Genomic DNA, 13,587 nt, shown 5'->3' with positions numbered 1-13,587 from the left:
GCTAATAACCCTGTAAGAGCATTAGAAATAGCAAGTAAAATAGTAAGTGCAGCTGCATCTAGAAACCCCAGAGCTGCTTTATCAGCCACACCTGATTTAAATAATTTTGCAACTACTGGTGAAGGTAAAAAGGTAGTACAAAAAGGAAGAGGGTTAAACTTAGGTACAAAGAAAAGATAATTTATTTATGGCTGCGACTAAGACTATAGTTTCAGTTAAAACTCTATATCTATCTATAAATATTAATACTAATATTATTATTACTAAAAACATTGTTATTACTAAGTACTAATAGCTTTAATCTAAAAAAACAATTAACCTTTTTTTCTTGTTCTTCTTAAATTTTTCATATACCTTGACTAATTCATTATATTCATCATTATCTATTTTATTATCTTTCATTGATTTAGTATATAGTTTATTAAACTTGTCGCAAAACTGTTTACCTAAAATATACATTTGTGAATACTTTATATTTTTATTTCTGATTTTAGTATTAATTGTTTTTGATAATCAACCACAAACAGTTGCTGTAGCAAAAGCTATTGGTATAGAATAAGGTAATCCTATACATCTTAATTCAAGTGATGTTGTTGTTGCCGTTGTTGCTGTTGATGATAATAGTATTTCTGTTATCTCAGCTACGTTAATATAATTTTTATATCTACTTAACTTCTTATTATAGTTATTAGTTTCAGTTTCATAATAATTCCTTATATCTTTTATAATATTAATGTTGTTGTTAAATTTATTATTAGTTTGAATCTTTTCGTTTTTTAATCGTTCTGATATTGATGACAAGTCTGGATATAGTAATCTCTCAATCGGTGCTGTTGGATTGGTCATGGACTCCGTCATAGCTTTGCTTATTTTCATTTGTAAAAACTCTTTCTATTTCTTTCATTATATCTTCTTGTTTAAAGCCATAATGCATCTGAAGTCTTGCTTGCTCTTTATTATCAACTAACGTACTTCGTTAAAGTATAGCTATTATATATTGTACAATAACTTTTATAAGAGATTTATTGTATTCTTTCATTTCTCTTAGACCGTTAGTAAACATATCATCTAAATGTATGTTAGTTATATTTTGATTAAACTTATTATTATCAAATCCTTGTCTTATTTGATTATATTTAGAGATAGTATCAGCGGCGACTATTACAAAAGTTAACAGTATTTGTGACTTTATTTGCTGATTCAATAAACTCATTAATTAGTTCATCATTAACTTGTGTTTCATTTAGTTGTAATGTTTTAGTTGTGACTTTCACCTTTTCTTAGCTCATTTAAGTTTTTACTTAAAATATCTATTTTATTATTAGAAGATAATAGGTTATTGTCTCAATACTCTTTATTAACAACATCTTTTTCATCTATTGGAGGATGAACATTTGTAATTTTATAGGTATCCTTCATATCAATATTATCATTATCTTCTAGGAATAACCCACGAGCCTCAGTTGGTGTTAAGTTGTTTGTTGATGTTGATCCGAGAAGCGGATTTCCCGATGGACCTCCGGTCAAGCTTCGCCATTGATGTTTCGCTTGGTTAAATCTATTTCTTGTCATCTTTGTATTTGTTTACAGTAAGAAATATGTCTAATATTTCTAAAACTTTATTATTAGATTCAAAGTCAAACTCGGATTATAATAATTCCTGTTTGTAATATTTACCTTCTATTATCTCTCCATTAAAATCTTCTATTTTTTTGTGTATCCCTTAGAGAAGATATTACGTTTATCTGCATTTCTAACATAATCACAACATTAAATTGGGCGTAGCCAGGTTTACCCTTTGGTTCAATCTTAGTAGAAGTAGATATAATCTGCGAAGCAGCTTCCCTGATATATCTAACTTTATCAGGATTATTAGAAGCATCAACTGGTGTCATATTATTTGTTGAATGAATGTAATTGTTATATGTTATGACTGCATCATTTAGTATATTTACCCAACTACCATCACCATTGATGAACATTGGTTTTTTAATTATGTGTAATAAGGTTCTATTAAATCTCTCTATAAACGCAGCCTTTAAATCATATTAAAAAGAATATAGTTTTGTTTCATATTCTTTAAGTAAAGATTTAAATGTTTTATTGTAAAACCCACTACCTCTATCTACCCATTACTTTTGATAGGATTGTTTTAAATCCATTAGTTATAGACTAACCAGATTTTATCTTTAATGGAATAGCCCATGCATATTTTGTGAATATATCTATAACAGTTAAAATAAACTTACAATTATTATTTTATTTACTTAGAGATGACTTATCAATTAAATCAGCTGACCATATTTCATCTTTATTTAATGGTATTATTCTTTCTCTTCTAAACTTTGTAATTTGAGGACTGAATATTTCTTTAGCTAATAGTTGTTGTTGTTGTTATTTTTCCATCATTATTTATTTACCATAGATAAAAACAAAATTATCTAGTTGCTCTTGATTAATAATATTCATTGATAATAGTTGCTTAGATATATCTAACATTTCATCATACAATCCATCATCAGCAGCTTTTGTTTCTAGTATTAATAATTCTAGTCTTTCTAGTAAATTATTTGGGTTAGGGTTGCTATTTAAACCCCTGCCAAATACATCATATTTTACACCATTATAGGTTTTATTGTTCTATATCTAGCTCTTTTCGTATCCCCTTTTCCTACATCATATCTAATACCCTTTTAAATTTTTTTAATTTGGTTTTCATCTTCCTCAATATTATCATCATATGTTACATTTGATTTAGTAAGAAAGTTAATAAAGCCATCTGAAAATTCATATATAATATCCTTAACTTAAAATGCACCCTGCTCTAGGGTTATATCAACATCATTCTTTTTATTTCTTCTAGTAGGTAAATCTACAAGATTTAATTTTAATTGAGGATTAGTTTGAGCCCCAATGTCATGAAGAAGTTTGGCTGTTTTGGTATCAACATAAACTGGTGCTATATCTTGAGTTTCCTCCACGGCTTCAATGGACAAATCAGGCTTCATTAATGCCCTGTTTCTAGTTTGCTCTATCATCTTATTTTGTTCATCTAACTCTTGATTTTGCCAATTAAATGCTCTTAATGTTTGTTCACCTAATGCTAGATTCCGTTCAGTGTTTGCATTTAGTGTTTTAGTTAAAGGATCAAATAACTCTTCTATGTATCCATAATATTCTTGTTGTTTTAATTTATCTTCTCGTCTATTTCTTCTCTTTTGTTTTTCTAGACTGTTTATTTCTATAAGTTTATCTAGCTTAGCCATTTTTTATAGTTATATAATCAGGGAGGAGACGAAGTCTTTGGTTGGTGAAACAAAGGCTTAGCCCATTCCCAAACTTCTTGGTTTACCATAGATAAATCATTATATAAGGAATAAAAATAACATTTTATTGTACTAAACTTCAGAATGAAATTCTGTTCTTATTAGACCTCAATCAGAGGGAAATGCTTCGCAGAGAGGGCTTCGCCCATGTTTCACTACCGGTGAATTTGCAAAACGACTCCGTTGAACCGCTTGGCTTGCCACGAGCTGAGCTCGTTCGTAGATATTATATTTTTTACATGTTCTCTAAATCTTTCGTTAGTATGGCCAAATCTATATCTATGGAGATGGATACATAATCTACATCTAAAACATTTAAATCTATAGTATGAAATATGTTTATTTATCTTACACATTCTACATGTTAAATAGTGATTGGGATCATTATAATGCTTACTCATATGAAAGAGACTATCTCTATATGGTATAGTTTCATTACATTTGAAACATAAATAAGGTTTACTTTGGCACTCATCACAACTCCAACACCAAGCTTTATCTTCACATTTATTACAATTAGTACTCATTTTTATATTGTGAAAATATATATAAGCATGTTATTTCAAAATTTGCACTATAAAAATGAGTTCTCAAGGTCCTAACGAAAATGTTCAATCTGAGAATGAACAACTCCAATCTGGAAATGCGCGAGCTCAATCTCATGGACAAATCCAATTCGGTGGTGGACAAGCTCAATCTAGTTCTACTAGTATGGCCGTCCAAATGGAAATCAAACCAGTAGATAAGGAAAGACAAAAGGTAGAATTAGAAAAGTCAGATGTTTTAATCAAATAAATGAAGAAATAAAAGAGTTGCATGATAAACAAGTAGCAAAATTAAAACAACGAGAATTAGATATGCGTGAGTCATTGCGAAAGGTTGAAGCAAATTACTTTTTATATTTAGATCAATCTAAAGACTTAGATCAATCTAAAGACTTAGATCAATCTAAGGACTTAGATCAATTTGAAGGCTTAGATCAATCTAAAGATTCAGATTTAGACTTAGATTCATCTGATGATTTTGTCTATTTCCAAAAGTCTAAAACAAATAAGTTTAAATGTGAAGCTTGCAATCAAGAGTTAACTCAAAAGAATTATTATAGGCATAATCAATCACTTAAACATAAAAAGAATGAGCGATTATATAATAGAAATAAAATTATTGAGAGTGCTAATGAGGATGGAATAAAAGTTACTAATGAAGATATAGAACAAAAAATAGATAATCAGTATCCTAAACCAGAGGGAATAAAGTATTGTGATTGTTGTGATATGTATCTGGATAATAATACTGAATATGCTAAACATATGGACACATTAAAACATAGGAATAAAGTAAGATTAGTTAATGGGGAAATAATACAGAATAGGAGTAAGTTCGAATGTGTAATATGTAAAACTACTCTGAGTCAATATAGTGTGGATCAACATTTGAAAACAAAGATGCATCAAGATAATGTTAAGGAAAAAGATAAGGATATAACTGGAGATGATAACAATAATATAGATAGGGAAGATAATGGTGAAGCAGGTTCAGAGACCCATAATAAAACTGAAGGATATTGCAATATATGTAATACCAGATATAACAATAAGAATGAACACAGTGAATCAGATGAACAGAAAGAAATTTTAAACAGAAAAAAGTTGTTGATGAGAAGTGGCGAGATAAAGTTAATGATTTGGGATTAGATCATAATATGAAGTATAATCAAATAATGATAACAAGTAGTAATTATGAAGATCCTAAATTCTTGAATGTTTTAGAGGCAATGTATAACATACATCCCCATATCAAGTTTAACACCTTTGATGTAGTAAAGTATACAAAACCGACACATGATAAGTTAGAAGAAAACGAAATCACATTTAGACTAATGACTAGACAATGTAATGGTCCTCATGACTTGGATATGTTGAATAGTGAACTAGACACTAGAATGCAAGAACAAGAGATGAATCAATCTGGTTGGAGCATGCAAAGATTTGTTAAAAGAACAATGTATATACATAGGTTCTATCCTACTGGTGGTTGTACTACTGAGTTACCATTTAATTCGAATTATATAATAAACATAAATAATAATGATAAAAAATGTTTATTGTGGAGTTTAATTGCTTATCTACATCCTGCACCACATAATCCCAATAGAGTTAGTAGTTATAATAAACCAGTTTATATTAATGAGATAAAATTACCAAAGATTCCACCTCGCTATGGTTATAAATTTTTACAGAAAAGACAAGTGTTAAACAAAGATAAAGTATTATTTAATGTGTTCAATCTAAATAAAAATAAAACTATTAATCCTGTTTTAATCAATCATAATGATCCTAAAGGATGTAATATATTATACTGGGATAATCATTATTTCCTATGTAAAGATGTATCATTCTTATTAAGGAAATCGTCTAAACATAACTGTTATCCATGTCTAAAATGTTGTGTATCATTTAGAACAGAAGTTGCATTAAATAAAGATTTGGATTTATGTAATACACAGAAACATGTGGGAAGAAACCAATCTATAAGGATGAATATCTAAAGTTTGATAAGTTCCATTATGAAAACAGAGTACCATTTGCTATGTATTATGATTTTGAATGTATAATGAAAAACAAAAAACACATTCCTATTGCTTGTGGTTTATATATAAAAAGTGACTATCCTGATATATTAGAAGATAAGTATGAAAATTATTCCGGTGAAGATATAGTTGATTGGTTTATAAGTAGAGTAAATTATTTTAATATTAATATTCCACTTAATGAAGATACTATTACTCCACCTACTACTGAGTGTTTCTATTGTAGAGACATTAGGGTGTACATTAGGGTTTCTATTGTAGAGAATTTTGGGTAATGACATTGTTAGAGGTCATGATTATCTAAATGGTAAATTTAGAGGTTATGCTCACGATAAATGTAACCTCCACGCTAAGAAAACATTCGTACCAATATATGCAATTAATTCTACTAATTATCATAATCACTTCTATAACTAAACTATTTATGTAAAAAGCTATATATGATTACTTTGAGAAAGAGTTAGATTGTAGTTATCATTATACAGATACTGATACTATATTTATAAACATAAATGTTCCTTTAGATAGTAATTTAGAAACTGAAATGAATAAGATAAAAGATTTTTTACATAATAATGAGTTAGGTAAGATGAAGGATGAAATACCTAATGATACAATTATAGAAGCCTGCTTCCTTACAGCTAAAGCATATTATTATAATACAGTTAAAGGAAAAGATGAGAAAAAGTTAAAGGGTATAACCAAAGCTACTATTAAAAACCAAATTACTATTGAAGACTATAAAAGCGCTATATATGAAGCTAAAAATAAATGTTACAAATTTTACTATTGATAGTAATAAACACCATTTAGAAACAGAAGAACAATATAAAATAGCTATTGATCCATTTGATGATAAAGGTATTAAAGTTGTAATGGTGAGTTTAGATTTTACAATTAATATTAGCAAAATTTAGTAAATTAGTCAAAAAATGATAGATTTTTATTTATGTGGAAAAATGGAAATATAGTGGAAAAAACAAAGGGATTTAGAGTAATGTGTATATGGGTACCGTATCGCGGCTCTATGTTGCGGAGGTACCCATATACTTATTACTAATAAAGTCCACGACTCAAGTCCGTCTGGGAAATAGATTTATTGGTTTGCGAACCTCATCCTTGGTATATAAAAAATCACATCTTTATTATCATACCCTATACGAAAAAGGTTAATCATTATTTGGACATATCATTTCCTGCATGACAGTTTTTGACCGGTCTGGTTTAGGTGGGTACAAACCTCAAAAAATACTCGTTCCCAACACATTTCCATTCCAGCGAGAAATTTCTGTTCACAAAAAACTTGGGACATTGATTGTTCAATTCACAGTCCCAGTTGAGATCATTTTTTAAGATTCCATGCTGAACTGGCTGATGGTTTGGCATTTCCGAGAATTGACAAACGCCTTCCACAGTTTGTTCAATTTCAAGCTGCTTACGTTTAGCCTTGTTCTTCACAAATTCGGGAAAACTAAACATAACAGAGAAAAAAATAAAAAAAACAAGTTTAAACTACTTCTAAATTTTAAATATCATTGTCGCTTAAAGCGGATCCGGGTTTCGAATCGGCAGAAAAATGATAACCGCAATACATAAATTAGTAGTTAACACATGAAAAAAAAGTTTAGAACATTATTACTTTGAAAATCAGAACCACAATCAATCAAAATTACTAAAAATATTTTGTGAATTCCTATTTAAGGCCTCTAGTGTGCAGACAGGAAAAGTACTGAAGCATGTTTAGAAGTTGCTTTATATGGCTCCGTAAATTGTTTATTATAAGAAGCTGCCCGGTTTTAGGTGTCAACGCTATAATCCACTAAAAATGCAAAAAAATGTTGTGAACAAGGTGAATAGTTGTAAGAATTGAAGTTCTTAGCGCTGAATTCGGTAAGTGTGGACAAAATAAAACATTCTCCGTTAAAATGCGGACATCTTACGTCATTTGACAGCTTAAAAAATCTGATATTTTTGCTACTGATAATTCCTCTTTTGGTATAGATTTGCGGTTTTTAGCGGAACAATTTCCTTTTCACCAATGAAATTAAAAAAAAACATCCAGAAAGAAAAAGACAACCTTCGCAGTTGCAGAAAAATAGACTGAAATTCATTTGGTGAGAATTTCCATCCCGGAATAGATTTCTTCTAACTTCTTACTGAAGTTAAAAGAGTCGTATCATCTACGAAAATAGTTATTTTTGAACTCTTTGGACCGATTTGGGGCAAATCATTGATGAACACGAGAAACAGCAGCAGCCGAAAAGTGAATTTTGAGGGACAACCAAATTTTTTTCCTTTTCTTTTGACTATTTTGATCCATGGACTTCAATTTGTTTTCTATCTGATAGGAAAGAAGCATTCAATTTATTCATTTCTTGCCTCGAAACACCATTGTCTCCAGATTTCCAGAAAAGTTTTATCATCATTTTGGTGAAACGCCTTTTGAAAATCAATGATTTAGGCTGAACCCGTTTTTGGAGAATCTTATGCAGTTCGCATAGTTTCCGTAACTGAATCTATAGCGTTTCACATGAACGTTTTTCCCAAAAACTAAATCGGTGCAACAAAAGCTGTATTTGTTTTGTTTTTTGAGGCAATCAACCTTTCATGTGTTCCAAACTTAATTTTTTCCAAAACCTTGAATAGGGATGATAGAGCGCCTATTCGGAAAGAATATGAGGTATCACAAAGTTACCGTCTTTGTTTTCGTTTTTTCTGTATGCTATTATTTATCAAATTATTCAAAGGTTTACCAACGACTGACGCCGCATTCTTCAGAAAAGTATATTTATAATCACATCATGGCCAATTGATATCTTGTTATCTAAGCTTTTTGCTGCGTTAAAAAGTTCAATAGCATCAACATGATAAATGAAAAAGGACTTTTCATTAAAATGTAAACCTGACTCACTGTTTTGGTTTGAAAAATTTGCCTTGCTTGATTCTTTTTCTACAATAACAAAAAGTTATCAATTGTTCCGACATCCATGTCAGTAGTTGATGGCTTCGCTGACGCTTATTCCTTGCTGGATCTCCTGTTTGAGCCAGTTTTTGATAAGAGTGTCACTTGCGAGCCTTTTGCACAAATTGCTCAAACAAAGTCCGTAATTGTTTTGTACGGAATTCGTTTTCATCTTTAGGGTTAAGTGTGAGCGTTCTATGAGAATGATCTCTTTGCTAAAAAATATTTTTCAAACAGAATGTAAACCAATGGCTTTTTAGCAATTTTCTCCTGGTAACTAAACTATTTTCAACAATTTTTTTTCCATCCATTTCGTCTAATTTCTTACAAAAATACAAGAAATTTAGTAATTTTATTCTGCATTGAAACGTTCAAAAATTGCCGGAAAAAATATCACTTTGATAGAAATCAACAGATAAATTTAACTCAATTAGCAGAGCATAATGATTGCTAAAGGTCAATTTCTAGGATTCGCTTTGATGAGATGTAATCACAACAATTCAGTGTTAACTTGGTTACCCTTGCGGGCTCGTTGATCTGCAATTTGGAATTAAAAGACTTAATCAAGTCATTTTTCTGCTGATGGTGCGTACCAGATATTTCTATGCATACGTCACCAATATTAAATGATTCTGTTTCAATTGTTTTTATATTGAACAACAGAAAATTGAACTTTTCAAATGATGTTGCAATACTCTAGGAAGGCGGCCTGTATAACATGAAGTGTTCGTTTTTCCCGATTTGTGTTGTAACAAGTAGATGTTTCAAATTTTCCTCGAAAAAAAACAGGTTGAATTGTACGGCCTTCTCGCACGAAAAAACCCATTCCTCCTACTTTTTCGTCGGTTGGTTGGTACCCTGACCTGGAAGTTACGTCTAAATTATCGTAATCAGTGAGCCAGGTTTCGTATAACCCCATTGCAGCTGGTTTGGTCTCTAGGGACTCTAACTGAGCACAGAGGCAGGTATGTTGGTATCTTAAGGACTACAAGTTCCTGAACAAAACATCATTTAAAATTTTCCCATTTTACAAATAAAAGATGATTGTTCAGTTACTAGTTATTAAAAAGTTAGAAAAAGAAAGTCTTAAAGAATAGTTACACTGCTTCTACTTTTAAATGCCGCGCTTGTTTGAGTGGACACTCATCTAATTGGCTTAGTTATTGCAATCAATTACATCTACAGCTCTTTTTTTTCTCCGATGATTTTACATTAGACTTGATCTCAGAATGTTGGGTTGATTGCGTTCATTCTAAGAAATTCTTTTAATTGCACTGGTTTCTACTTCTTAAACAGCCTTGATGCTGTCAACAGATTATGTTACACGCAAACTATCAGTTTTTAGAAATAGTTTCAGTTTACAATCGTAAGTTGTGGTTACCAAACCCACATTCTCGGAATATCAAAGTCATGTGGCGGGACATGCTCTTTAATACAAACCAGTTTAACAGTTAGGGGGTTTCTTACGTTGGCAAGCAATGGTTGACGATTATATTACTCAATTTTGTCGTTGTAATTTTAAAAAAATGACAATTAAACTTGGGGGCACTAGCTTTCCAACTACCCAAGGAGTGACAAAATTTAATTGGTTCCGTCGTCATTGATTGATTTGACGATTGTTACAGAAAATCAAAACTTGTTTCAATATATTTGAGCTGCCGGGCTGCGAAGTTGGGGTTAATTTTTTTAATTCTGTCTCTGGAACGCTACCGCGCTCCAATTAAATAACTCTAGGTTCCGTGTCAGTACCCTTGTTTGCCAGTGAAAAATTCTTTTTGCTTTTTTGGTAAGTTTTTACTGGAATCAAGTAAAAAAACTGTATAAAAATACTCAGAAAAGGAAGATATCTTGGTTTCGAAAGCGTATTTGATTATGGTTCCACATTAGCAAATATAAAATTTTCAATTCAGTTCATAAACAAGATTGCATTGCTCTCTCTTTGTCTCAGTTAACAGTGAACTACGCTGAACTAAAAATTTATCTGCTAGATTTTTTTTTATTTCGATTACAAAAGAACACGAATTTTTGTCGACATTTATCTGTATTTACATCCATTCCGCTGAAATTTAAATAACCTCTTTCAACGCTAATCAATATAATGCAAATTTTGAGAAGAAAATTTGGTTGATCTCATAATACTCCGTAAAATCACGGATTTGAAAGATAAGAGGACCTTTATATTATCTCAGAAACTCGAGTCATCTTAAGACACAAGATCTGAAAAAACTTTCCCAGTAAACTGTTTAAAATAACACACTGAAGAGGAAGACCACAAAATATTAAAAATGATAAATGTTAAAAACATTTATGCTGCCGATATTTTCAAATAAATGACATAATTGTTTTTTTATTGCTTTTGGCTTTTGTTCAGGTTTCAAAGAAACGAATTATTACGGAAAGATTGGCGAGGGTGCAATTGCGGACAGGCTTTTTGTTGTTATGCTTTTTTATGAGAAAAAACGACTGCTGGAAAAATGCACTTCAATTGAAATGACTTTAAAGAATATGCGTTTACGGCTGACCTATCAGAGATCGGGAAGTGTGCGTCCTTATTTATCAATTTTCCAGATTCTGCATTCGGTTAGATTGGTGTTTTGCTCCTGAATTACGACTCGAAATTTGATGGCCGAGTTGACCACCATAAACCTTTCTTGGCAACCTTGGCAACACTGGCAACCATACGAAAGCCATAATGTTGTAGTCCTTTGCAACTATTGTTATAGTAGATTTTATCTAATTAATTCTCATAGGATAACTAACCGGCGATTTTGACCAAATTGCACCCAGCGGGGAAGAAGCCGGAAACAGTTCCAAGTTCTGATGTTTGTTGGCCACACTTCTTTGGGTGGGCAATCATTAGATGTGTTGCAACGCCATGCAACACTTACATCAATTCTATCAGGCAAATCGTGATCAACTCGAAATTCTCGCAGACTGTTCTTCATTTCTAAAAGGGTAAACAATTTATCATTATTTGGCCAATGTCGGATTTCTCGGGGGGGGGGGGGGGGGGGTTCAATTTTCTCATTTAATTTTACAAAATCTTGGTTAGAGTTGTAAACCTGAGTGGAAATTATTTACAGTAACCGAATATGGATCAAGTTTTCTTCTGTTTTCAGTTCCATATATCCACCAAGAGTTTCAACATTTTTGAGGCCGCCGTGTAAACATTTTTGGGGCTGTCGTGAAAAATAGGGACAACATCTCTTCGCTAATTTCGAAACGCCATTATTAACTCATTTCAACGCGTCACATATCTGTTCTTATATCTTACAGATAAGTTCTTATATCTGTTCTTATATTAATTGCTGTTTCAACTTATATCATGTTTTGAACAATTAATTTACTCGGTGAAAAAATGCTTACACAAATGAAAAAAGTATTGTCATTCGTTTCCACGGAACGCCATACATTCAGAAATTTCCATTTTCGTACATTGGCCGTGTAATGGAGAATGAATGAAAACCTAACCTCGCTCGAGACAATCAAATTCTTTTCCCACATTTCTTCCTCCAATTGATCTACAATAAAAGTGAGCAGGCGTTCTTTCCTTTACAGATGAGATCTTGCTCATTATTTGCAATATAGTAACTACGAAGAAGCACATATTTTTTTTTCATTGTTTGTGAAAAATCTCGAATTTAATTCTCGAAAACTTTCGGAAAAAAAAATTTTATTAATTTTTAAGATTCAAGAAATGATACAGAAATTTGAAAAAGAATGGTAGCACTATCTTTTAATTTGATGCATTGATGAGATTCGAAACTGTATAAAACCGTCTTTTTAGTCGAGAATTACACGAGAGTACACTTCGATAGAATGCGTTTTTTGGTTGTGTTTCAAAGGAGGTTTTTCTAAATTTTTCAACCAAAAAAGATAATAAATTTTCTGCATTTTCTCTTCGTTTTTATGGGGAAAACTCAAAAACAATTGGTTAAATGAAATTAGTGTTAACGGAAACAAAAGTTATTACTCAATGAAAACAAATTGAAAGATGAAGAGTTGTGATTAAATAAAAACGAAGAAGGAAGTATAAAAATTTACCGTCTCAACAAAAAGTTTTACTTTATGTTGGGGGGGGAGTTCAATTTTCTCATTTAATTTTACAAAATCTTGGTTAGAGTTGTAAGCCTGAGTGAAAATTATTTACAGTAACCGAACATGTATCAAGTTTTCTTCTGTTTTCAGTTCCATATATCCACCAATAGTTTCAACATTTTTGAGGCCGCCGTGTAAACATTTTTGGGGCTGTCGTGAAAAATAGGGACAACATTTCTTCGCTAATTTCGAAACGCCATTATTAACTCATTTCAACGCGTCACAAATCTGTTCTTATATCTTACAGATAAGTTCTTATATCTGTTCTTATATTAATTGCTGTTTCAACTTATATCATGTTTTGAACAATTAATTTACTAGGTAAAAAATGCTTACACAAATGAAAAAAGTATTGTCATTCGTTTCCAGGGAACGCCATACATTCAGAAATTTTCATTTTCGTACATTGGCCGTGTAATGGAGAATGAATGAAAACCTAACCTCGCTCGAGACAATCAAATTCTTTTCCCACATTTCTTCCTCCAATTGATCTACAATCGAAGTGAGCAGGCGTTCTTTCCTTTACAGATGAGATCTTGCTCAATATTTGCAGTATAGTAACTACAAAGAAGCACATATTTTTTTCATTGTTTGTGAAAAATCTCGAATTT

At 31.2% G+C, this 13,587-nt stretch overlaps 1 protein-coding gene across 1 annotated transcript in view; it reads right to left on the bottom strand.

Moving 5' to 3' along the window:
- Positions 1 to 12,433, bottom strand: part of LOC142350988 (uncharacterized) — a 54,923-nt gene extending 42,490 nt beyond the window's left edge. The window contains exons 1-3 of the mRNA XM_075403019.1: positions 12,350 to 12,433; positions 11,639 to 11,825; positions 7,157 to 7,387 (exon numbers count right to left, since the gene is read on the bottom strand). Coding sequence (XP_075259134.1) covers positions 7,157 to 7,387; positions 11,639 to 11,823 — 416 coding nt within the window. The 5' untranslated portion in view covers positions 11,824 to 11,825; positions 12,350 to 12,433. The remainder of the gene's footprint in view (positions 1 to 7,156; positions 7,388 to 11,638; positions 11,826 to 12,349) is intronic.
- Positions 12,434 to 13,587: the final 1,154 nt, after the last annotated feature.

The sequence above is a fragment of the Convolutriloba macropyga genome, chromosome 12, assembly GCF_964194025.1.
Source record: "Convolutriloba macropyga chromosome 12, txConMacr16.3, whole genome shotgun sequence".
NCBI lineage: Eukaryota > Metazoa > Xenacoelomorpha > Acoela > Convolutidae > Convolutriloba > Convolutriloba macropyga.
Note: the sequence above shows the minus strand (reverse complement) of the source record. Positions and strands in the feature narration are given on the sequence as shown.